General features: G+C 45.6%; 1 protein-coding gene across 12 annotated transcripts in view; it reads left to right on the forward strand.

Moving 5' to 3' along the window:
* The window catches only part of OPA1 (OPA1 mitochondrial dynamin like GTPase), a 296,183-nt gene that overhangs the window by 28,547 nt on the left and 240,908 nt on the right, over positions 1-26,728 (forward strand). For 4 of the 12 annotated variants that reach the window (XM_075340498.1, XM_075340503.1, XM_075340499.1 and 1 more), the window contains exons 3-6: positions 2,608-2,704; positions 14,037-14,144; positions 15,825-15,932; positions 17,497-17,604. In XM_075340498.1, coding sequence (XP_075196613.1) covers positions 2,608-2,704; positions 14,037-14,144; positions 15,825-15,932; positions 17,497-17,604 — 421 coding nt within the window. The remainder of the gene's footprint in view (positions 1-2,607; positions 2,705-14,036; positions 14,145-15,824; positions 15,933-17,496; positions 17,605-26,728) is intronic. The other 8 variants (XM_075340506.1, XM_075340508.1, XM_075340507.1 and 5 more) reach the window with 4 other exon arrangements.

The following is a 26,728-nucleotide window of genomic DNA, read 5'->3' on the forward strand; positions in this document are numbered from 1 at the left end:
GTCGCCTTTACCCGGTTACCGCAGGCTCACATGATGAGCTTACGGTCATCCCCGCACATATCTGCTGATCTGATCAGCAGACATGTGCAGCTAACAACAGGTGCGGATGGATCAGAGATCCACCTGTGCCTGTTAACCCCTTTAATTAGGTTGTCAAACTCTGACAGCACAATCTAAAGTGCTTCTGCGGGGATCGTGCTTTTCCCCGCCACCATCAGTGGCCCTGTGACGCGATAATGGGACGCCAATAGGTTGCCATGGCTGCATGGGGTTGAATAATGACACCCGTTGCTGCCATAACGTGACTCCTGTGAATGCCAGCAGAGCAGCAGCACTCACAGTAATGCATATCGGACACTGCAGTCATAAAGTTCCCTAGGGGAACTAGTAAAATTAGTGTAAAAAAATTGTTTTTTGTTATATAAAAAAAAAAAAAACCCTAAAAGTTCAAATAATACCATTGAGAATAAAATAATAATAATAAAAAAAACCCACACATTTGGTATCGCCGCATTTAGAAATGCCTGATCTATCAAAATATAAAATAAATTAATCTGCTTGGTAAAGGGTGTATGGAGAAAAAAATTCCAAATGCTAAAATTAAGTGTGTTTTTTGGTCACAGCAACATTGCATCAAAATGCAATAACAGGCGATCAAAACATTGCATTTATTAAAAAATGGTATAATTAAAAATGTCAGCTCAAGACGCAAAAAATAAGCCATCACTGAGCCCCAGATCTTGAAAATAGAAAACACTATGGGTCTAAGAAAAGGGAGACAAAAGCCCTTTTTTTTTTTTTTTTTACAATTTTCAGAATTTTTTTCACCACTTAGGTAAAAGTAAAGCTATACATGTTTGGTAGCTATGAACTTGTACTGAGTTGGGGAATCATAATACCAGGTCCGGTTTCCCATCTAGTGACCATGGTAAATAACAAATAATCGTGCAATTGCACTTTTTTTTTTTTTTGCAATTTCACCGCACTTGGACATTTTTTTTTCCATTTTCCAGTACACTGTATAGTAAAACTAATGTTTTCATTCAAACTACAACTCATCTTGGAAATCATAAGCTCTGATATGGCAAAATAGACTGAAAAATAAAAAAAATTATGGCTCTTGAAAGAAGGGGAAGCAAAAACTGAAAATCGCCGGAGGGTGAAGGGGTTAAAGTGACTTTGAGTGGCCTAGGTGAAATAAAATATCCAAAAGTGACACCATTCTAAAAATTGCACTATTCACACTACTCAATACCACAGTAACTAAATCAATGTGGAATGAAAAATGAAAATTTTACTTTATCTCACAAAAATGTGACTTTAGCCCAAATGTTTTTTATTTTCACAAGGGTAACAGGAGAAATGACACCTTACAATTTGTTTTACAATTTCTCCTGAGTAGGCTGATACCCCATATGTGGTCAAAAACTACTTTTAGCCACAGTACAAAGTGAAGAAGGGAAGCGGCGCCATATTATAGTACAGATTTAGCTGGAAATGGTTTCCTGGTGCCATGTTACATTGGCAGAGCCCATGAGGTGCCAGAACAGCAGAAATCCCCTATTGCTATGTAACACCCTGAGGGGTTTTCACCCGATTCGTCACCGGGCCGGGGGTGCAGATCCTCTACATCATCGTGGGCTGACCTGGCATGGTTTCATGACCCCGAGGCGTACAGGAGGGAGGGAAAGCGGTGGACGGGAGGAAGGATGGGGGACGGGGGTGATAGTGACGGTGAGGAAAGTCTTTTTAGATCGTGACGCCAGGGATGGGCCGCCGCTGCGGGTGCTGCTCTCTGGGGCTGATGGTTAAGGTCGCAGCCAGGATGGTGTCGCTCACCACAAGCGGAGCGGGGTTACCCCGGGGAGGATGATGCAAGACGGACAGGGGTGGTGGTAGTCCCCATTGGCGCCACAGCCATGGGCGCCAGCGCCAGCAAAGGAGAGGCAGAGACAGGGGCTGCGGTTCCAGGTCTTATACTCACTTGTAGTTCAGGCGCTGCCCCAGAGTACCGATCTCCGCCACGATGGGTTCCAGCCGATCTCGAATCCGTGGAAGGTCAGGTCTGGTGTGTCAGCCTATGGGCCCTTCGTCCTTTGATGTGTTAAGTATCGGATCCCCGTGGCCTGAAGCACTTGGGGATCCCGGTGTCAGTAAAGTGTTCCGTCCTGTATGCTGATAGCACGGTTCTGCCGTGGGGCTGGTCGAAGACCTCAGCCCCGGATCCTATATGCTATTTGGCTTCAGTAATGGTGGGAGATGTCTGGTGACTTTTCTAGCCTTTCCCTGTTCGATCCTTGCAGAGTTGGTAGACAACTTGAAGTATGCCTGCCCTTAGGGTTCTGTACCCTGACAATGCTGGTCCTGTGGACATGCACTCTTGATGTGCAGTCACCTCTGCAGTCTAAACATCAGGGCAGAAGCAGCGGCGGGCAGCTGGTGCCAGACATAAAAGGGAGTGACTGTTGAGTTCCTCTGGTATTTTACACACATCCCACTTTGTGGAATATGTAAGGACTGACAGAATGTATAGGAAGGTCCCTATGTAATATCATGATATTTATGGCTGTTGTGTTTTTATTTGTGCTTATTAACTTTTTCTTTCAGACATTCGACCAATGGAAAGATATGTTCCCAGATCTCAGTGAATACAAATGGATTGTGCCGGATTTTGTATGGGAGTTAGATGAATATATTAATTTTGGTAGGTGATTTATGTAATATTTTACAAGCAAAAAGTGGTTTGTGCCTTTTTATACAAAAAATATCAGTTGCATCCAAATTCAATAATGAGGCCTAGTCAAAAAAGGCACAAATAGGAACTGTTTTTACTCCAGAATAAAGATGCAAATTGCTCAGTGTGCAACAGTATATATTGTGCTACATTTCATTTGCAGGTTCTATTTAGACGCTACATTATATCCTTTTTTTTTTTCCCCCCAAATATGTGTCTAGCACACCTTCGTCATTGGCCATATACAGCAATATTTCTTTAAATCAATAACAAGCATGCAATGTAACTTTACAACATTTTGTCCTGGGCTTTAATTCCGCACCATAATCTTTGACGTGGCTTTTCCCACACTACTCGGGGATTAATACGTTTGCTCCCTGATCATATGATCGCTATGAGAGCCATAAGTCACATAAGTTTTGTCTTTAAAACATACAGCTTGAAACTGCACTTTGCCTCTTAAGCTGGTGTCACACACAACGACAACGACGTCTCTGCTACGTCACCATTTTCTGTGACGTTGCAGCGACGTCCCGTCGCTGTCGCTGTGTGACATCCAGCAACGACCTGGCCCCTGCTGTGAGGTCGCCGGTCGTTGCTGAATGTCCAGCTTCATTTTTTAGTCGTCACTCTCCCGCTGTGACACACACATCGCTGTGTGTGACAGCGAGAGAGCGACGAAATGAAGCGAGCAGGGAGCAGGAGCCGGCGTCTGGCAGCTGCGGTAAGCTGTAACCAGCGTAAACATCGGGTAACCAAGGGAAGACCTTTCCCTGGTTACCCGATATTTACCTTCGTTACCAGCCTCCGCCCTTGCTGCCAGTGCCGGCTCCTGCTCTGTGCACATGTGGCTGCAGTACACATCGGGTAATTAACCCGATGTATACTGTAGCAAGGAGAGCAGGGAGCCAGCGCTAAGCAGTGTGCGCGGCTCCCTGCTCTCTGCACTGTGACATGTAGCTGCAGTACACATCGGGTTAATTAACCCGATGTGTACTGTACCTAGGAGAGCAAGGAGCCAGCGCTAAGCGCGGCTCCCTGCTCTCTGCACATGTAGCACAGCGACGTTATGATCGCTGCTGCGTCGCTGTGTTTGACAGCTAAGCAGCGATCATAACAGCGACTTACAAGGTCGCTGTTACGTCACAGAAAATGGTGACGTAACAGCGATGTCGTTGTCGCTATGTGTGAACCCAGCTTTACTGTCCAGAACGTCTGATCGTGACGAGAATAGACAGATTGTAACAGATACCAGTGAAGAAAGGAGAGAAAACATTAAAAATGGTGGTCAAAGTCACATACATTTTAAACAAATTAATTTAATATTGGTTAGGGTTCAGATTAGGGTTTGCAAAAACAAACAAGGAAAAAACCCTAAAGGATAATCAACCCCGACCCCTCACCCAAAAAAAAGAAAACAAAAAGGAAAAACATATAAATTTGATATATCAAGTTTGGAGTTAGAGGTTCATGTTAAGGGTGCTTTACACGCTGCGACATTGCTAATGATATATCGTCGGGGTCACGTCATTAGTGACGCACATTCGACACCGCTAGCGACATCGCAGCGTGTGACAACAAGGAGCGACGACCAACGATCGCAAAAGCGTCAAAAATCATTGATCGTTGACACGTCGCTCCTTTTCATAATATCGTTGGTGGTGCATGCCGCTGGTTGTTCATCGTTCCTGCGGCATCACACATCGCTATGTGTGACACCGCAGGAACGACGAACATCTCCTTACCTGCGTCCACCGGCAATGAGGAAGAAAGGAGGTGGGCGGCATGTTCCGGACGCTCATCTCCGCCCATCCTCTGCTATTGGGCGGCTGCTTAGTGACGCCGCACGAATCTCCCCTTTTGAAGGAGGGATTGTTCGGCGGTCACAGCGACGTCGCTGAAAAGGTATGTGCGTGTGACGCTGCAGTAGCGATAATGTTCGCTATGGCAGCGATCACCAAATGTCGCGCGAACGACGGGGCGGGTGCTATCGCCCACGACATCGCTAGTGATGTTGCAGCGTGTAACGCACCCTTTAGAGTTTGGGTTTGTCATCAGGGCTTTATATTGGGGGATGCAAAATAACAAAAAATAATAAATTAAAATGTATAGTTTCGCGTGCTATATTGAGACCATATTTTGTATGTTGCATACAGCATTGTATATGATATCTGTAGGATAGTAAGCATTCAAATAAACACTCAAAAAATGAGTTTCATATATTACATAAGCTTGGTGAGAACCTCCAACTATGAGCGCAGATAAACTAAGTGACGTCACTGCTCATCGCTGCTACTGTAATTTTTTTGCCTGAAGCCCACAGTGTGCGGTCGTGTTCTGTACCCCCACGCTATCCCTTCAGTATGTAGCCGAGTTGGAATCATCGTGGGACCTCATATGGATTACTTCAGAACTGGGTGTTTGGGGGGGGATAAAGGGAGAAAGAAGGTAGGGTTTTTTGTATTTTATTTGCAAAAAAAGATTTTTTCGGTGTTTTGTGTTTATTTCTTTTCACTTACAAATCAGTAATGGGGGGGGTCTCATAGACCCTCCCAATTACTAATCTAGGGCTATGGGTACTTTCACACTTGCGTTATTTTCCTTCAGTCGCAATCCGCCCTTTTGGAAAACAGCGGAATCCGTTAACGGATTCCGCTGTTTCTCACAGACTTGTATGGATAACGGATTGTGCCAAAAGTACCTGCGATGCTTCCATTGGCCGACGCTGTGTTGCTTTCGCCGAGCGTCAAATGACGCCGATCAGCGGATTCCGTTGCTTCCGTTAAAATTTATAATGGCTCCCTATGGTAGCAGATTCTGTTGCAAAGTGTTTTACAACGGAATCCGCTGCTGGATTCCGCTAATTTCTACTGAGCATGCCCAGAATGAAAAAAATGAAAAAAAAAAAAAAAAAGAGCCCACGCATTCCGTTAGACGGACGCCTAACGGATGCAAAACTGATGCAACGGGTTCGTTATTTCACAGGAATCAGCTGATTACTCTGAAATAACGGATCCGTTGCATCCGTTGACACCACAAAAATAACGGATGCGTAAAAACGACGCAGCAACGGACCCAGCGGATTTCGCCCAACGCAAGTGTGAAACTAGTCTTAGTTGCAGCTGTGAGCTGCCATGAACCTTTTAATACCCTGATTGCAACCGCACCAGGGCAATCGGGATGAGCCGGCTATAGTTCCAGGATTGTTGCATCTAATGGATGCACCAATCCTGGGCAGCTACAGGCTGCTATTTTTAGGCTGGGGGCCCCAATAACCATAGGATCTCCCCAGCCTGAGAATACCAGCCCACAGCTGTCGGTTTTATCACTGCTGGGTAACAAAATTTGAAATAATTTACAATAATAAAAAAAAAAAGCAGCTGCGGTACCTCTTGTTTTGATACTCAGCTGGGTGCTGCAGCCTGTAGTCATATGCTTTATCTGTGCTAGGTATCATAATATGGGGGGACCCTACGCCAATTGTATTAATTTATTTTTACACCACTGTAGAGACACACACAGTATGTGTGATTTAAAGTAGTCACACAGTGTGGGGGCGCTGTCTGACTTCAACCAATCAAAGGCGCCGAGCCTTCTGGTGGGCGGGGGAAGCAGTGCAGATGTATGAGGTTAACGATCAGCCTCGGAAGTAGTGTTACAGCTCTGCGGGAGACGCGGTAAATATAATGTGCCTGCTTTCCCCTTTTTTTGTTTTTTTTATTTTTCCTTCTTATATATTTTTTTTTTTTTTTTTTTAATTACCAGAGTTGCTTGCACAGTCTGGGTCTGCCCTTCACTAGTTAAGACCTTTTTAGAGATTTATCCTTTTATAAAGTAAGACGTCAAATTTTCAAAAAATTTTATCTTCGAGGAAACAAAATGCCATGAAATCAAAACCTGAAAAAGCAAAGGTAGAATTTAATTTTTCACCCTTTCATCTCACTTAGTTTTTATTTGTTTCCTATTTTTAAGACCAATATATGGTAAAATGAATGATATTTTTCAACACTAGTCTCACAAAAAACAAGCCCTCGTATGGCTATGCTGACAGAAAAATAAAATAAAACTTTTAGGATCTTGGAAGAAAAGGAGGAGAAAAACAAGGTGCAAAAACGAAAAAGTATCTGATCACTAAAGGCTTAAAATAAATTTCAATTCAGAATATTATCAAGAATATTTTATCGTCTGGCCGTTGTTGGGCGCCATGAATTTAGGATCTACAGCATTGTACTGTATGTATGTGGATATGATTGATGGGCTGTCCTACAAAATGATAATTTACCAATTTATTTACTTAGTTGTTTTTTTTTTAAGGAATATATTCTTGGTGCCGTGCAAATCCTCAATATGCAAAATTTTATTGAGATGTTTCTAATACGATTTAATAACACTTCATTAAGTTGTATGTAATGCTGAAGAGCATTTTGAACTTTTTTCGTTAATGAAAAATAAAGGGACATCAAATATTCAGGAGCGCTTCTGACCAGTCAATGACTAAAATAATCAAAAATGAAAAATAAAACACTTGGTGACTTCTACCACTTGCCACAGTATTGTAACTTCAAATAAAAAAAATCTCTTTGCCACTGCTGCCATCTTTTTCCAGAATCTCCTGATATGGCTTCCATAAGTCATAGATCGCTACAAAAAAAACCCCTTCCATGTGCGCGGAGAGCTGGAAACACAGGAGAATAACATTCAAAACAACCTTAATAGCAAGCGGAATTACGTACTGATTAGGAGGAGGCTTTCTCCACACAACCTCCCCATCCAAGACCGCTTAATGAATTATTCAGCCGGCAAGCTCTTGATCCACCAAATGCAATATTCAGATGCAATTTTGAAACTCCTTATATATTCTTCATGAGATCAAATCATGTATGTCAAAGCATTCAATACGTTTCAGGGGCTTACTTCATCAGTAAACTAAAATATACAAAAAAGAATGCCACATGTTTGAGGGTCTTCTTATGAATTAAAGTAACCGTAAACACAATATCATAAAAACTTTCTTTATCGTTCCTATGGGAGACCCAGACATCGGGTGTATAGCTTCTGCCTCCGGAGGCCACACAAAGTACTACACTCAAAAGTGTAGCTCCTCCCTCTGAGCTTATACACCCCCTGGAGAACCAGATCTAGCCAGTTTATCGCTTTGTGTTCAGGAGGCATACATACACACATGCATTCTCATCTGATTTTTGGAAAGAGTTTGAAGAAAAGCGGGTCCTCTGGACCCCCGGCATGTCCCTTCTCACCCCACTGTGTCGGCGGTGCTGTTAAGGTTGATTCCAAGGCTGGAGCCTTACATGCCGTGCTCCTTCACCATCCCTCCTGGGCTCTGGCTTGAAGTGGGAGCCAGCACGGTTCTCCATGCTTGGCAGGAGACCGGTCTCCATCCGCAGCCCTTCAGGATCCTGCTGGACCGGAGCGCTCATCCCCAGGGACTTGGAACCCTGCGTCTCAGCAAGCTAAGTACCTGAGACGTTTATATATTGGGGGTCCCTGTACTTTATTGTTGTGGGAGAGTGTGCTGAGTGATTTTTCTGACATTTCCGGCGGGTTCTCTGGCTGTCGCCTGAGAACCGCGCCGATGTTGCCTGCGAGCCGGCCGCACCGCTCAAATTTAGGCCCCAGCTTTGCCGGAGGCCTACTTTCGGTTTCACTGCCCTCGCATGTCATTCATGCAGAGGAACAGCGCGGCTCCGCCCAGCGGCCGTTCTGCACAGGGGAGGGACACTCCTCACTGGGTACATGTCTCCTCCCCTGTAAGTCTCTTTGGCCCTCCAGATCCCGCTCTGAGTAGGTCCCGCCCCCTCTCTTCGCTCCGGCGCCATTTTCTCAGCGTTTTCTCTGCGATCAGCACTGGCTGCAGCATCCTTGCTGAGGTGCTTGGGGGTCCGGGCTTCGGGATCTGGAGGGCACACAACACCGCTCCAGCGGTCTGGTAAGCCACAACCTCTGGTTGTGGACCTCTGTATATACTCTCTGGGGGTCATTCTGGCAGAGCCCCCACTCCAGCAGCATGTCTCACACGAGGAGCAAGGCTCCAAAGCTGTATTCAGTATGCACTGCATGTAAGCTCCTACTGCCTGAACCGAGCACCTATCCACATTGTGTTGCCTGCTCTAACCTGACGATGCCTCAGCCTGGAATCGCACCCCCAGTGGTCTCTCCGGCTCCGGCTCCTGTGGCTGAACCCCCGGCTTGGGTAGAATCCTTATCTAGGTCTATCTCCCAGTCTTTTGCCGACTCCATGGGACAGCTGTCCAGGACTTTGCTGAACATGCATCAGCCCCCTTCACAGGGTGCGTCTGCTGCTAGGGCTCTCTCAGCGGAGCTCACAGAGGATTCATCATCTTGTCCCAGACCCCGTCCTCCTAAGAGGAGACGCAGGGCTCTCTCTCCTTCCTCGTCCCGCGGCTCTGTTTCAGAAGCTGACTCGCGGGACGAGGAGGATGCCTTTACAGGGGGCCCGGAGGCTAACTCCATGTGCCCCATTGATCTGTCCGAAAGTTACTCAGATGTTAGTGATTTGATTGCGTCCATTAATTCTGTACTGGATCTCAATCCGCCAGTATCAGAGGAGCAACCTTCTCTGGCAGAAAAGCACCAGTTTACCTCGCCTAAGAGGACAAAGAGTGTGTTCTTTAACCACTCCAGTTTTCAGGCCGCTGTGACCAAGCCTAGGGCCTGTCCTGACAAACGCTTCCCAAAGCGTGGTTCTGATGACCGTTTTCCCTTTTCACCTGAGGTGGTCAAGGAGTGGCCTCATTCACCCAAGGTAGACCCCCCGGTGTCTAGACTCTCAGCCCGGACCGTTGTATCAGTGGCTGATGGCACCTCTCTTAAGGATTCCACTGACCGCCAGGTTGACCTTCTGGCCAAATCTGTATATGAGGCGGCAGGGGCCTCGTTCTCCCCAACTTTTGCAGCAGTGTGGGCTCTCAAAGCCATCTCTGCTTCTCTAGAGGAGATGCATTCCCTCGCCAGGGAATCTATGCCCGAAATGGTTACCTTAACTTCCCAAGCTTCAGCCTTTTCATCCTATGCCATGTCTGCCATGCTGGAGGCTTCTCACCGCACTGCGGTGGCTTCGGCTAATTCCCTCGCTATCCGCAGGATTTTGTGGCTTCGAGAGTGGAAGGCAGATGCTTCTTCAAAGAAGTACCTTGCTGGACTCCCTTTTGCTGGATCCAGGCTGTTCGGTGAACAGCTGGATGAAATTATTAAGGAAGCTACTGGCGGGAAGAGTACTTCCATACCACAAACCAAAACCAGGAAACCTGTCCAGGGTAGGAATCAGTCGAGGTTTCGTTCCTTTCGTTCCTCCAACTGGTCGTCCTCTAAGCCCTCGGCCTCGTCCGCTAACTCAGCCAAGGACCAAAAATCCAACTGGCGCACAAAAGCGCGTCCACAGAAGACCGCAGGAGCTGCTGCCACTAAGGCAGCCTCCTCTTGACTATCTGTCCGCGCCAGCAACGTCCTTAGTCGGTGGCAGGCTCTCCCACTTTGGCGACGTGTGGTTTCAACATGTCTCCGATCAGTGGGTGCGGGATATCATCTCCCACGGCTACAGGATAGAATTCTCTTCCAGCCTGCCAAACAGATTTTTTCTGTCAACTCCCCCTGCTCCAAGGCCGCCGCCTTCTCTCAGGCCGTGGCATCCTTGCAGGCCAACGGAGTATTGTACCGGTTCCCGCCCGGGAACGGTTCAGAGGTTTCTACTCAAATCTCTTCCTAGTCCCCAAAAAGGACGGTTCCTTCCGGCCCATCCTGGATCTCAAGCTTCTCAACAAGCATGTTCAGGTGCGGCATTTTCGCATGGAGTCTCTGCGATCAGTCATTGCCTCAATGACCCAAGGGGATTTCCTGGCATCCATCGACATCAGAGATGCCTATCTGCATGTGCCAATTGCAGTTTCACACCAGCGTTGGCTACGTTTTGCAATCGGAGAGGAACATTTCCAATTCGTGGCTCTCCCCTTCGGGTTAGCCACGGCCCCTCGGCTATTCACCAAGGTCATGGCAGCAGTGGTTGCGGTTCTGCATCTTCAGGGGTTGGCAGTGATTCCTTACCTGGACGACCTTCTAGTCAAGGCCTCATCCAGCGCAGACTGTCAGCGGAGTGTCTCGCTCACTCTCGCCACTCTAGCCCAATTCGGGTGGCTTGTCAATCTGCCCAAATCCACTCTGACTCCGACCCAGAGGCTCACGTACCTAATGATGCAGTTCGAGATTCTGCCGGCACTTGTGAAGTTGCCCTTTATCAAACAGCAGTCCCTCCAACTGGCGGTGCGCTCTCTGCTGAGGCCCCACCGTTATTCCATCAGGCACCTGATGCAGGTGCTGGGTCAGATGGTAGCGTCAATGGAGGCTGTTGCCTTTGCCCAGTTCCATCTGCGTCCACTGCAGCTGGACATTCTCCGCTGTTGGGACAAGCGGCCTTCCTCCTTGCACAGGTTAGTGGCTCTGTCGCCACAGACCAGGAGCTCTCTTCAGTGGTGGCTTCGGCCCCTCTCTCTGTCTCAGGGACGCTCCTTCCTGGCCCCGTCCTGGGTGATTCTCACCACGGATGCCAGTCTATCCGGCTGGGGAGCGGTATGTCTCCACCGCCGAGCACAGGGCACTTGGACTCCGTCCGAGTCAGCCCTCTCGATCAGTGTGCTGGAAACCAGAGCTGTGCTTCTGGCTCTCCTAGCTTTTCACCACCTATTGGCGGACAAGCACATCCGAGTCCAGTCAGACAACGCGACAGCGGTTGCCTACATCAATCACCAAGGCGGGACACGCAGCCGCCTGGCAATGTTGGAGGTACAACGCATCCTTCAATGGACGGAGGACTCCAAGTCCACCATATCCACATCCCAGGCGTGGAAAACTGGGAGGCAGATTATCTCAGCCGTCAAACCGTGGACAGTGGCGAGTGGTCCCTGCATCCGGCAGTGTTTCAGTCAATCTGCCGCAAGTGGGGCACTCCGGACGTGGACCTAATGGCATCCCGTCACAACAACAAGGTTCCCGTTTACGTGGCTCGCTCCCACGATCCTCAGGCATTCGCCGCGGACGCTCTGGTTCAAGACTGGTCCCAGTTTGGTCTGTCCTATGTGTTTCCCCCTCTAGCTCTCTTGCCCAGAGTTCTGCGCAAGATCAGAATGGAGGGCCGTCGAGTCATCCTCATTGCTCCGGACTGGCCCAGGCGAGCTTGGTATCCAGACCTGCTCCATCTGTCCGTAGAGGTGCTGTGGCATCTTCCGGACCGTCCAGACCTTCTCTCACAAGGTCCGTTTTTCCGCCAGAATTCTGCGGCTCTCAGATTGACGGCGTGGCTCTTGAGTCCTGGATCTTGACGACTTCTGGTATCCCCCCCTGAAGTCATCTCCACTATGACTCGGGCCCGTAAGTCTTCCTCTGCCAAGATCTATCACAGGACTTGGAAAATTTTCCTGTCCTGGTGTCGCTCTTCCGGCCATCCTCCTTGGCCTTTTTTCTTGCCGACCCTTCTGTCTTTTCTACAGTCTGGTCTGCAGCTGGGACTGTCTCTCAACTCTCTCAAGGGACAAGTCTCGGCTCTGTCAGTGCTGTTCCAGCGGCGTATCGCCCGGCTGGCTCAGGTCCGCACCTTCATGCAAGAAGCGTCTCACATCATTCCGCCTTACCGGCGGCCCTTGGATCCCTGGGACCTCAATTTGGTTCTCACGGTTTTGCAGAAACCCCCCTTTGAGCCTCTTAGGGAGTTTTCTTTGTTTCGTCTTTCACAGAAAGTGGTCTTTCTAGTGGCCATAACTTCCCTCAGGAGAGTCTCTGATTTGGCTGCGCTCTCTTCGGAGTCACCTTTTTTGGTTTTTCATCAAGACAAGGTGGTTCTCCGTCCGACTCCGGACTTTCTCCCTAAGGTGGTTTCTCCTTTCCACCTTAACCAGGACATTACCCTACCTTCCTTTTGTCCGGCTCCTGTTCATCGCTTTGAAAAAGCGTTGCATACTCTGGATCTGGTGCGTGCTCTCCGGATCTATGTGTCTCGCACCGCTGCTCTTAGGCGGTGCACCTCTCTTTTTGTGCTAACCACAGGTCGGCGTAAGGGACTCTCTGCTTCTAAGCCGACCTTAGCCCGTTGGATTAGGTCGACCATTTCGGATGCCTACCAGTGTTCTCAGGTGCCTCCCCCGCCGGGGATCAAGGCACACTCGACCAGAGCTGTCGGTGCCTCTTGGGCTTTCAGGCACCAGGCTACGGCTCAGCAAGTCTGTCAGGCTGCCACTTGGACTAGCCTGCATACCTTTTCAAAGCCACTACCAAGTGCATGCTCATGCTTCGGCAGATGCGAGCTTGGGCAGACGCATCCTTCAGGCGGCTGTCGCCCATTTGTGAAGTTAGGCTCCGCCTACTTCTCAGTTTTTCTGTTTATTCCCACCCATGGACTGCTTTGAGACGTCCCAATGTCTGGGTCTCCCATAGGAACGATAAAGAAAAAGAGAATGTTTACTTACCGTAAATTCTTTTTCTTATAGTTCCGTAATGGGAAACCCAGCACCCTCCCTGTTGCCTGTTGGCAGTTTCTTGTTCCGCGTGTTATCACCGGCTGTTGTCGTGGACAGAGTCTCCGGTTGTTCCGGTTCTTGCTCTGTTTTTACTTGTGGGTGGCTATTCTCCTTCAGCTTTTGAACTAAACTGGCTAGATCTGGTTCTCCAGGGGGTGTATAAGCTCAGAGGGAGGAGCTACACTTTTGAGTGTAGTACTTTGTGTGTCCTCCGGAGGCAGAAGCTATACACCCGATGTCTGGGTCTCCCAATACGGAACTATAAGAAAAAGAATTTACGGTAAGTAAACAAAATTCTCTTTTTTTTTTTTTTTTTTAAAGTAACTGCAACACTTTTTCCTGAAATCGATTCTTTCTTTGATGCTTTTTTTTTTTTTTTTTTTTGTGATAAAAGAAAAAAGAAAATATATGTCTTTCTCCCTAATCTTTTTTGCCCCATGTATTGTAAGACAAGCAGCTGGCCCGGGAGCCTCCTCCTCTGCTCAGTCTGTAGCTACAAAGGAGACTGCCAAGCCCAATCCACTGACCAAGCGGGCAGGACCTTAGTCCACCAGTGCACATGGAACTGATCAGAAGATAAATAAACCCTTGTTTTCCTCAAAATTTCTACAAGATTTTAGGATCATATAAATAATGCTGCAGACTAATAAAACTTTCACTTCTAGGTTTAGTGTAACGTGGATCTTTTTTTTAAGCAAGTTTAGAACATTGAAGTAACCATTGCTCTTGGAACGTCTTGACCGTTATCTTTATCTTTGCAGATAAACTCAGTAAAGCTCTTCGGGATTTGAAGGAGCTGGCTAAGCTTTTGCCTGACTTTGAGAAGCTAGGAGAAAGCTTAAGGTTTTTAAAAGGATGGCTGTCATCAGGTGGGAGAGATTGTAAGAATGTCCGTATTAGAATCTGCAGGAATTCTATATTTTTTTTCTTTATTTTCCAGATTAGAGAAAAACCTTTTGGGGTCTTTATTTGTAAAGCTTTCTAACCTGAAATGTATTGTATGACCCTTTTGTCAGGTTGATCTTTATACCTAAGCTTTTCCACAGGCAGTCTATTGCAGGGAGGAGGATGTAAAATGTTGCTATAGTGTACAGTATAGTGACTTCTCCAAAACACAACCACTTAGAAGATGGCTATCAATCCGCTGTTTTCACCAGGGGAACCTGCGTCCGTCAATACTTTACTCTTGAGACATGTAATACGTGGTTGTATTGGGTCTACAAGAGAAAGTCACTCGGAAACCTCATCTATGACTTCCATATTCCCCAATACGCCAAATGAAAAGTCTCTTTCCACCACAAAAAAATGTTTTCCAATTGTGGTGTCTTATTAATGGTAGTCCTCAGCCAGTCACCACGTATGGTTTATTATTGTAAGTTGTCAGTAAATCTGTACACACAAAAACTTTCATTATATTTAAAGCAGTTGTTCATACTGTCCTGGTGATTATTCAGTCATTTTTACCACTGAATGAACGCGGTAAACGCAGTAAAAGCGAAACTGGATTTTTTTTTCACAATTTCACCGTATTTGGATTTATTTCCCAACATTTTCCAGCAGATCAGATTGAATGTTAAAATGAGTGGCATAATTCAAAACTATAACTCTTCCTTAAAAAAAACAATCCTTCATACAGCTATCTTGATAAGTTAAAAAAGTTATGGCTTTGGGAAGAAGAGCAAAAGATGAAAGGGCAAAAAGGAAAAATCGCCTAGTCTGTAAGGGGTTAAGCAAAGAAAAATAAAACATATTCTGGAGCACTTCTGACCAATGGATTAGTGAGTATGAAGAAAATAATAAAAAAAAAAAAAAAAACTGAAAACTTTAGCGAGTTGAAAACTTAAACCATTCACCATTGTATTGTGCCTTCAAATAAAAAAAATCTCTTCGCCACTCCACCATCCTTTTCCAGAACACCCTGACATGGCTTTTATTAGCCACTAGAAAAAAACCATAATACACACCTCCGTTTGTGCTGAGAGCTGGAAACCAGAAAATAGCCTTCAAAACAATTATAACAGAAAGCAGAGTTGCGCACTGCCTAGGAGTAGGCTTTGTTCCCTAATTTTCACAATATTTAAAGGTTTCTTTGAAACGCGTTTTTTTTTTCTACTAAAAAAAATCTTAAAAACCAATATATCGCAGGATATTTTAAAGCATTTCAGTGGATTGCCCTTTCAAAAAGCAGAATATGCAAAACAATACACTTTTTAACTGAGAAATATAATAATATCACAAGTTTTAAAAAACAAAGCAAAAAATAAAACTGCCTCCCTCTCTCCTCAGTCTGTAGCTACAAAGTAGACTTCCTAGCCCAACCCATTAACTAAGTGGGCAGGACTATAGTGCACCACTGAACAGGGAACTGATCAGAAGGAGATTAAAGCCTTATGTTTTCTGCAGAATTTCTACAAGGATCATATAAAAATGCTGCAGACTAATAAAACTTCTAGGTTTAGTGTAACTTGGATTTTTTTTTAAGTAAGTTTTAGACTTTTAAGGCAACCATTGCTGTTGGAACGTCTTGACCGGTGTCTTTTTCTTTACAGATAAACTCAGTAAAGCTCTTCCGGATTTTGAGGAGCTGGCTAAGCTTTTGCCTGACTTTGAGAAGCTGGGAGAAAGCTTAAGCTTTTTAAAAGGATGGCTGTCATCAGGTGGGAGAGATTTGTAAGAATCCATATTAGTATCTGCAGGATTTCTATATATTTTTTTTTCTTTATTTTCCAGTCTAGAGAAATTCCTTTGGGCTCCTTCATTGTCAGCTTGATTTTGTCTGAGCTTTTCTACAGGCATGACAGTCATTAAAATCAGGTCTAGGGAGAAGGATGTAAAATGTTGATATACAGTATAGTGACATCTCAAAAACACAACTCCTTACAATGAGAAGCTGGCTACTCTACTTAATATAAATCCTCTGTTTTCACCAGGGGAAGCTGCGTCCGTCAATACCTTTTCTCTTGAGACATGTAATACGTGGTTGTGTTGGGTCTACCAAAGAAAGAGCCATTCGGAAAAGTCATCCATGACTTCCATATTCTCAAATATGCCAAATGAAAAGAAGTCTTTCCACCACAAAAAATGTTTTCCAAATGTGGTGTCTTATTAATGGTAGTTCTCAGCCAGTCACCAAGTATGGTTTATTTTTGTAAGTTGGCAGCAAATCTGTACTTTTTACACAAAAACTTTCATTATATTTAAAGCATCAGTCGTTTTTACCACTGAATGAAAGCGAAACTGGATTTTTTTTCACAATTTCACCGCATTTGGATCCCCCCCAACATTTTCTATCAGATTGAATGTTAAAATGAGTGGCATAATTCAAAACTATAACTCTTCCTTAAAAAAACAAGCCCTCATACAGCTATGTTGATAAATTAAAAAAAAGTAATGGCTTTGGGAGGGAGAGCAAAAGATGAAAGGGCAAAAAGGAAAAATCGCCTAGTCTGTAAGGGGTCAAGCAAAGAAAAATAAAAATAAAACAGATATTCTGGAGCACTTCTGACCAATCAATGGATTAGTGAATATGAGGAAGAGAAAATGATTAAAAAAAAACGAAAACTGAAAGATTTGGCGAGTTGAAAACTTTTACCATTCAGTATTGTATTGAGCCTTCAAATAAAAAAAAAAAATCTCTCCGCCACACCACCATCCTTTTTCAGAATGCCCTGACATGGCTTTTAGTAGCCACCAGAAAAAAATGCTTTTTTCCCCAATTCTCCCAATATTTAAAGATTTCGTTGAAACGTGGTTTTTTTTTTTCTATTACTTTTCTTATTTTTTTTTTTTAAAACAAATCCTAAAAATAGATCTGTCACACGACTTATCACGTCTCAGGAGATTCCCCCTTCAAAAAGCAGAATCTACAAAAAATTTGACTTTTTGAGCAAACAGTAAACACAATATCACAAATCTTAAAGAGCCTCCCTCTCTACCAATCTGTAGTTACAAAGAAGACCGCCTGGTCCAAGCCATTAACTAGGTGAGGAGGATTTCAGTTGGTCATCAGCCGAGAGGTAACGGATGAGAAGGAGAGTAATCCACTGTATTCTTCAGAATTTTGTCAAGATTTACCTTTTCAAGATCAAACAGAAAATGCTGCAGACTAATAAAACTTTCACTTCTAGGTTTAGTGTATCGTTAAGATCTTTTTAACTAACTTTAGAACATTGAAACAACTGTTGTTCTTGGAACGTCTTGACCATTTCTTTCTTTTTGCAGATAAACTCAGTAAAGCTCTTCCTGATTCAGAAGAGCTGGCTAAGCTTTTGCCTAACTTCCAGAAGCTAGGAGAAAGCTTAAGCTCTATAACAGGATGGCTGTCATCAGGTGGGACAGATTTGTAAGCATGTCCGTATTAGTCATATGGAATATTAGGATTTTTTTTAATACTGGAATATTACATTTTCTTATCTTCTTTATTAGACCATTTGGGGTCATTCCTCAATAATGGCATCTTCTTTTTTTTATAATAAAACCTAGTAAGCTGGAACATATTCACATTTTTAGTATTATTATTACTATTCTCACTCTTCTTTCTATAACTATTTTACTTTTATCACTTAATTTTTTCAATTTTTATTGCAATTTTTTTTTTTTTTAAGTGCCATTAATTACAAAGTGCTGTATATGTGAAGAGGTAAGTAACTATAAGGCTATATGCGCACTAGGCGTTTTTTAACACGTTTTGCACGTTTTTCGGGTGCGTTTTTGTTCCGAAAATTACATGACTTTGCTTCACCAACAGTCTGAGTTTTCATTTTTGCTGTCTGTACACAGCGGGTTGTTTTTTTTTAGCTGCAATTTTGTGGTGCCCACAAAAATGCAGCATGTCAATTATTCCTGAGTTTTTCACTGCGTTTTCCACCCATTGAGTTCAATGAGATGTTCAAAAACACAATGAAAAACGCAAATTGCAATTATAGCTGCATTTCTGTGACTAAAAACGCAGCTATAAATGCAAGAAGTGGGTAGTACAGTCACATGTACAGGAAGAGGATTGTATTCACCCAGCATTCCTTGTGTTGGTAAACACAGAAGAGTAAATCCTCCCGGTACCGCCACCCCTGGTTCCACCTCCCGTCCTGCGCCATGTCTGCTCCCAGCTCCTCTCTCTGTACCGCCACAACTGCTCCGGCTGTCTGCAGACTCCTGAGATACGTCCGATCGCTCCACGACCTGTCGGTGATCAGCTGATGCGGTCGCCTGACGGCATCAGCTGATAGTTTAAGTCCAGCGGTGAGGCCGGCTTTTTACCGGCCAGCCGGTTTAAACGATCAGCTAATGTGTCATGTGAGTCAGGTCCTTGAACCTGATACATCTGATCGCTGATTGCCTTCCAGCAAACCGATCAGATGATATTGGATCCAGATTGGACATCGCGGGACTCTCGACCCAGGACTACGGCGGAGGAGGGGGGTTCTTTAGTTCAATAAAGATGGAGTCACTAATTGTGTTGTGTTTTATTTCTAATAAAAATATTTTTCTGTGTTTTTGGTTTTTTTTTTTTTTTTTATATATATCTTTACTACAAATTCATGGTGGCCATGTCTAATATTGTCGTGACACCATGAATTTCGGGCTTAGGGCCAGCCGATAATATATAGCTAGCCCTAACCCCTTATTACCCAGCGAGCCACCCAGCACCAGGGCCACTGGAAGAGTTGGATACAGCGCCAGAAGATGGCGCTTCTATGAAAGCGCCATTTTCTGGAGCAGCTGCGGACTGCAATTCACAGCGGGGGTGCCCAGAAAGCTTGGGCACCCTGCGCTGCGTATTCCAATCCCCAGCTGCCTAGCTGTAACTGGCTTGGCACAAAAATTGGACGAAGCCCACGTCGGTTTTTTTTTTTTTTTTTTTTTTTTTTTCTTCGAGAAATTCATGAAATAATTAAAAAACGGGTTTCCCTCTATTTTTTAGTACCCAGCCGGGTACAAATAGCTAGCTGGGGGCAGAAACTCAAAGAAATAATGCTCAAAGTAATTTATATCGGCAAGCAAGCATATACATGCTGTCTAGGAGTCAACATGTGTCCTCGCAATCCAAGCCTGCATGATGAAGAATCCAGCCGGCAAGCATGTCAGCCACCCCAAAAGCAATGTTCAGAGGTCTCCTTTTTTATTCTTCATTAAAGCAAGGCATAAAAACGGCTACATCACAGGACTTCAATGTGTTTCAGAAAATTCACCCTTTAGGAAGAAAAATACACAAAAAATGAAGACACTTAATTTGAGGTCTTTGAGTTAAATTAAACCAATATCACAAAAAGTTAAAAATCTTAATACTTCCGACCTCTACTCTAAACTTTGATGTGTTTTTTTTTTCTCCTATTGCAATTAAGTAATTAAAAAAAATAAAAAAATCTGACCCTCAGGAGATCAGCTGTTCTCCCCAATTCTCCTCTGACCTGTGTCTCACTATAAGACGGCTAGCTGGTGCAGGAGCCTCCCCCTCTGCCAAGTTAGAAAGAATACTGCCTTCCCCACCCATTGACTAAGTGGGCAGGACTTTAGTCCGCTAGCAACTGGAAATGGAACTGCTAGAACCACAAGGTCAATATAAGGGGTAGTAATTTTCAAAAAACCACCTAATTCCACTACTCTCGTAAAAAATACTTTATTCGATAAATACTTAAAAATCAGAACAATTATAATGTTCTCTCTCTGATCATCAGAACCACATATAGAACAAAGACAAATAGTGCAGGTGTCAATCAGTGTTCGACCCTCGCCAAGGGTAAACTCAGGACAAATGGTTTGTAAGGGAGAACAGGGTTCAGAGGTTTCTTAGATAGATCTCAGGATGATCCTGAGTCACATATATCCTAAGTTTTTCCTCCTATGCATTATCCCAGGGTCCTCAACCTCTGTTCCTATAGTAGACTAACCCTCACTATCCTATTGACCTATAGCGGGGGTGACCATCACCAGAAAGTGATAACGTGTAGTGCAGAACAGAACCACAATTTAACAAACAACATAAACAAATCATGCGTTAGTTGTCAAGGTTCTTCATTGGGGCATGGTTTCCCTTGCATAAGTATAGAACTGTTAGGTAAGAGTCAAGAGGTCCACTTAGCTTATGGACCCCCTTAGACTCTCCCGACGCGTTTCACCCCCCCCTAACGTAATACAGGGGATCATCAGGAGACCAATTCTGATTCACTTCATTAATTAACACACCTGAAATAAAGAGAAAATAATAATAAATATGATGCATGTATGACTATACTGTTGTTGGTCTAGAGCACTTTTGTCACTCACACAGGGAACTATTCTTGATTTTCAGGCCAATCAATATTTATTCCTTATTTGATGTATAGCCACGTTAAGGGAAGACTTGTTAGATCTGTCCGTTATTACTGACTAGTCCCTGTAAGTGAAAGGCATAAGGATAAGACTTCATTATCTGTATATATGCTCTCTCATCATTATAGGGCATAGAGTTACTACCTGAGCTAGGATGTCATAGATGATTGTGCACGCAGTCGTGGTTGAGTTGTCTGGACGGACGGGTTTATGTCCACTCTAAAATCCAGCAAATGAGGCTGAGAGTCCTGTAATATAAATATACTGATGCAGTATCTATATAACCCGTTCATATCAATTTGATAAGTGTACACTCTCCAATCCTCTGGATATATTACCTGTCAAATGAGTCAAGCAACATACACGGAACAAATTTTCAATTCTAATAATGTGTCTGTGCATATCCTCATTATCCTGGACAATGCATGGCCATAGTTATTCCCTGTAAAGGAAGGCATAAAGGCATATTCATATTTCATGTTTCAGGAGCTGCACCAGACAACTAAAGATCGACCAGTTAGCATATAAGCAGGCTGTAAGAGATTTTACCTGTAAAAAGAAACCACATGCAGAGGAGGAGAAAATAGCTCCCCGTCCTGCGGATCTATCAGAACATCACTTGGCATTAAAATTACTAGAATTCCCTGTAAAGAAAGGGGATATATAGCGTCATAGACCTCTGTTTTAGAATATAATTCCATCCATGTTTGTAAGTTCTTGTGTTTTAAGAAGAGCAGTAAGCATAGTGGATGTGTGCCTAAGGCACTATCAAACTGGTGGCCCTTAGGGCTAAAGAGACCACAAGGTATCTAGCAGGGTCTACATGGTATAGATAGTTACACCTACCGGGTAGTGAACTCCACCAGCAAGGACTGTAAGTCCCGAGTATCAGCTACTCTATGACGCTGGGAGTTCACAGCTGTATAAGACTCCTCCAGGGTACACTGTAGCGCGGTCAGAGCGTGGCCATCATCCAGACTGCCCAGCTGATCTTTTGCAGGTTAATAAAGGGCACGACGCCAGAGTGAAAAACGCCGACCTCCCATATAGGACGCAATCGCCGACTGGAAGTGACGTATCGGCGTGCGTCCCATGATGTCCTACTCCAGCGTCACATGATTTGCACAGGGAGTCTCCTCCCCTACTGTGACACTGATGCTGGAACGCAAATTGCGCTCCAGATGGGCTCCGGATGGACGCTGATGGGCAGCGGAGAATCGCAGCTTCCCTGCAGACATCAGCCGGAGTAAAAACGCCCCCTGACAGACAGGACGCTGCCCGCCGACCGGAAGTGACATGTCAGCAAGCGTCCCACGTTTCCCTGCAACCGCATCACATGATCTTGTGTGGGAAGTCTCCTCCCACATAGTGATGCTAAAGCTGGAGCGCAACCACGCTCCAAACGGGCATAAAAGGCCCCGAGATGCTAGAAATATGAAATATATCCATATATTCTATATATACATATATATAAATATATATACATACATCTGTGTTAAAAAAGGGGGAGGTGTCCCCTAGGCCAGAATGTGTCTGCGTTTGAGAATGGCAAAGAACAAATAAAGGGGACCTCCAGTCGTTCCCGTAGGAACTACATAGATAATGAGGAGTTAAAAAATCAGGGGGGCAGGGTCTAGGGATGTGTATGTTCTTAAGATAAAATCAAATTTACATAGGTTATGTTTCCCTGACAGACACTAGTACAGGGGCTGCTGTGTGTAGGCCTATTGGAGAAAATATAATACTAGGTAGATAAGGGAATTGATAGCTAGTTTTTCTTTGTCGCTCCATTGGGAGACCCAGACAATTGGGGTGTATAGCTTCTGCCTCCGGAGGCCACACAGCGTATTACACTTAAAGTGTAACCCCTCCCCTCTGCCTATACACCCTCCCGTGCATCACGGGCTCCTCAGTTTTATGCTTTGTGTGGAAGGAGGCACACATCCACTCATGCATTCTCATATTCGTTATATCGGTTGGAAGAAAAGTGGGCCCCCACGGGGCCCCCGGCATGTTCCCTTCTCACCCCACTACGTCGGCGGTGCTGTTAAGGTTGAGGTACCCATTGCGGGTACAAAGGCCGGAGCCTCATGCCGTTTTCCTTCACCATCCCTTAGCGGCTCTGGGAGAAGTGGGATCCTGACCGGTCATCCATTTACTGGGACCGTGCTCCCTCCGCAGCCCCTGTGGGAATCTGCCGGACAGGAGTCTATTCATCCTCAGGGACCGGGCCCTGCATCGCTAAGGTACTCTGTGTCCCCATGGGGGCTGTGCAACAGTCAGCGGTAGCCAAGCTACCGCTGGACAAACAGCTTTCTCTGCAGGCAGGGGTGCAATCACTTCTTCGGGGTCAGTCACACCCCTTAAGTCGCCTCATGCACTTCCTGGGGAAGATGGTGGCAGCGATGGAGGCAGTGCCCTTCGCGCAATTCCATCTGTGGCCACTCCAGTGGGACATTCTCCGCAAATGGGACAGGAGGTCGACTTCCCTCGACAGGAACGTCTCGCTTTCCCTTGCAACCAAGACGTCTCTTCAGTGGTGGCTCCTTCCCAATTCTCTATCGCAAGGAAAATCCTTCCTACCCCCAACCTGGGCTGTGGTCACCACGGACGCGAGCCTGTCAGGGTGGGGAGCGGTTTTCCTCCACCACAGGGCTCAGGGAACCTGGACTCCGGTAGAGTCATCCCTTCAGATCAATATTCTGGAGAGAAGGGCAGTGTATCTAGCCCTATTGGCCTTTCATCGGTGGCTGGAGGGTAGGCAGATCCGTATCCAGTCGGACAACGCCACTGCCGTCGCATACATCAACCACCAAGGCGGCACTCGCAGTCGTCAAGCCTTCCAGGAAGTCCGACGGATTCTGCAGTGGGTGGAAGCCACAGCCTCCACCATCTCCGCAGTTCACATCCCGGGCGTAGAAAACTGGGAAGCAGATTTTCTCAGTCGTCAGGGCATGGACGCGGGGGAATGGTCTCTTCACCCAGACGTGTTTCGAGAGATCTGTCGCCGCTGGGGAACGCCGGACGTCGATCTTATGGCGTCACGGCACAACCACAAAGTCCCGGCATTCATGGCCCGGTCTCAAGATCACAGAGCTCTTTTGGCGGACGCATTAGTTCAAGATTGGTCGCAGTTTCGACTGCCTTATGTATTTCCTCCTCTGGCGATGCTGCCCAGAGTGTTGCGCAAGATCAGGTCCGACTGCCGTCGCGCCATTCTCGTCGCTCCAGATTGGCCGAGGCGGTCGTGGTACCCGGATCTGTGGCATCTCACGGTGGGTCAACCGTGGGCGCTTCCAGACCGCCCAGACTTGCTGTCACAAGGGCCGTTTTTCCATCTGAATTCTGCGGCCCTCAACCTGACTGTGTGGCCATTGAGTCCTGGCTCCTAGCGTCTTCAGGGTTATCTCAGGATGTCATTGCCACCATGAGACAGGCCAGGAAACCAACGTCCGCCAAGATCTATTACAGGTCTTGGAGGATCTTCTTATCCTGGTGTTCTGATAATGGTTTTACTCCCTGGCCTTTTGCCTTACCCACTTTTCTTTCATTCCTTCAATCCGGAATGGAAAGGGTTTGTCACTCGGTTCTCTCAAGGGACAAGTATCGGCGCTATCCGTATTTTTTCAAAAGCGTCTGGCCAGGCTTCCGCAGGTCCGCACGTTCCTGCAGGGAGTTTGCCACATAGTCCCACCTTACAAGCGTCCGCTGGAACCCTGGGATCTTAACAGGGTGCTAACGGCTCTTCAGAAACCACCTTTCGAGCCGCTGCGGGATGTCTCTTTATCACGTCTTTCGCAGAAGGTGGCATTTCTAGTGGCAGTTACATCACTCCATAGAGTGTCGGAGCTGGCAGCTCTGTCATGCAAAGCCCCTTTCCTGGTTTTTCACCAGGATAAGGTGGTTCTGCGTCCTGTTCCGGAATTTCTCCCTAAGGTGGTATCTCCTTTTCATCTCAATCAGGATATCTCCTTACCTTCATTTTGCCCTAATCCAATTCACCAATGTGAAAAGGATTTGCACTCATTAGATCTAGTTGAGAGCAGTCCGGTTCTACGTGTCTCGCACGGCGCCCCTGCGCCGTTCAGATGCGCTCTTTGTCCTTGTCGCTGGCCAGCGTAAGGGTTCGCAGGCTTCCAAGTCAACCTTGTCTCGGTGGATCAAGGAACCGATTCTTGAAGCCTACCGTTCTTCTGGGCTTCCGCTTCCTTCGGGGCTGAAAGCCCATTCTACCAGAGCCGTGGGTGCGTCCTGGGCATTGCGGCACCGGGCTACGGCTCAGCAGGTGTGTCAGGCAGCTACCTGGTCTAGTCTGCACACTTTCACGAAACACTATCCGGTGCATACCTATGCTTCGGCAGACGCCAGTCTAGGTAGGCGAGTCCTTCAGGCGGCGGTTGCCCACCTGTAAGAGGGGGTCGTTTCGGCTCTTTTTATCGAGGTATTCTTTTACCCACCCAGGGACTGCTTTTAGACGTCCCAATTGTCTGGGTCTCCCAATGGAGCGACAAAGAAGAAGGGAATTTTGTTTACTTACCGTAAATTCCTTTTCTTCTAGCTCCTATTGGGAGACCCAGCACCCGCCCCTGTTCCCTTCGGGCTGGTTGTTCTTTTGTGTACACATGTTGTTCATGTTGAATTGTTCTTTTGGTTCATGGTTTTCAGTTCTCCGAACATCCTTCGGATTGAATTTACCTTAGACCAATTTATAAGTTTCCTCCTTCCTGCTTTTGCACCAAAACTGAGGAGCCCGTGATGCACGGGAGGGTGTATAGGCAGAGGGGAGGGGTTACACTTTTAAAGTGTAATACTTTGTGTGGCCTCCGGAGGCAGAAGCTATACACCCCAATTGTCTGGGTCTCCCAATAGGAGCTAGAAGAAAAGGAATTTACGGTAAGTAAACAAAATTCCCTTCTTTAATATAAGATCCCTATCTCAATATAAGGTGTATAGATGGAGTAATATTTTTATCGCTATATCACATTCCTGCCATTTCAACCGTGTGGTGACATGCAAAGTGAGCCTATCTATAGTATAGTCTAATAGAATATATACAATAATTGGTATTCAATGACCATATGCGGGGCATAAATAAAAGCCAGAAAAACCCAACCTGTCAGTAAACACCTACAGCTAGAAAACCCTTATATGAAGCTATGAAAGCTAATGATCTCATTGAGGCCACTTGGAGAGACTGAGTCCAGTAAGAAAGTCCACCTAGCCTCCCGTTGCAGAATTCTTTTATCCCAGTCTCCCCTACGGTGGGGTCTAGAAACCACTTCAATGACTTGAAAAGATATGATCTTCAGATTGCCCCCGTGGAATTGATTAACATGTCTCGCTAGTGCTGTATCTCTTTTATGCGTGATGTCTCCCACATGTTCGCCAATTCTTACCTGTAGCTGTCTTTGTTTTGCCAACATATGCAAGTGGGCAGCTGCAGGTGCAGAGGTAGACCACACCTTCTGTCCTGCAGTTGGCAAAATCCCTAATGTTAAAAATTCTATTGGTTTTCTGATTTTTAAAAGTTTTTGTTTGGTTAATGTAGGGACAGTACGTGCATTTGCCGCATCTAAATGTGCCTGCGGGTTTCCTCTCTAGCCATGTGCCCTCGCCTCTAGGTGGTATAAAATTACTATGGGTAATGTGGTCCCTGATGGATTTTCCCCTCCTAAAGGTCACATTTGCATACGGGGAGATAGACTCACAAATGTCTGGGTCTGCTCTGACTATGGGCCAATATTTTCTCAAAATACCCATCACCTTTGTGTTCTGATCATCAAATGTCGCTATGAGTCTATTGACCTTACTATTCTCCGTTTGACTTTTTTTGTGAGTAGATCCCTCCTATTTCTTTCTTTTGCATGTTTGTATGCTTATTCTATAATAGAATCTGGATAACCTCTATTGTGGAAACGTGTTTTCATGTTTTTTGCCTGTAGTTCAAAATCTACTAGAGATGAACAGTTCCGTCTTAGCCGCAAAAATTGTCCCTTGGGGATTCCTTTCTTAAGGGGCGGTGGGTGGTGGCTCTCCCATCTCAATAGGCTGTTTTTGGCCGTGGGTTTTCTATATATTGAGGTGGCTAGTGTTCCATCCCCATTTTTGCATATCTTAACATCCAAGAATGCTAGCGTGTCACCCC

This window comes from Anomaloglossus baeobatrachus, chromosome 3 (genome assembly GCF_048569485.1).
Source record: "Anomaloglossus baeobatrachus isolate aAnoBae1 chromosome 3, aAnoBae1.hap1, whole genome shotgun sequence".
Taxonomy (NCBI): domain Eukaryota; kingdom Metazoa; phylum Chordata; class Amphibia; order Anura; family Aromobatidae; genus Anomaloglossus; species Anomaloglossus baeobatrachus.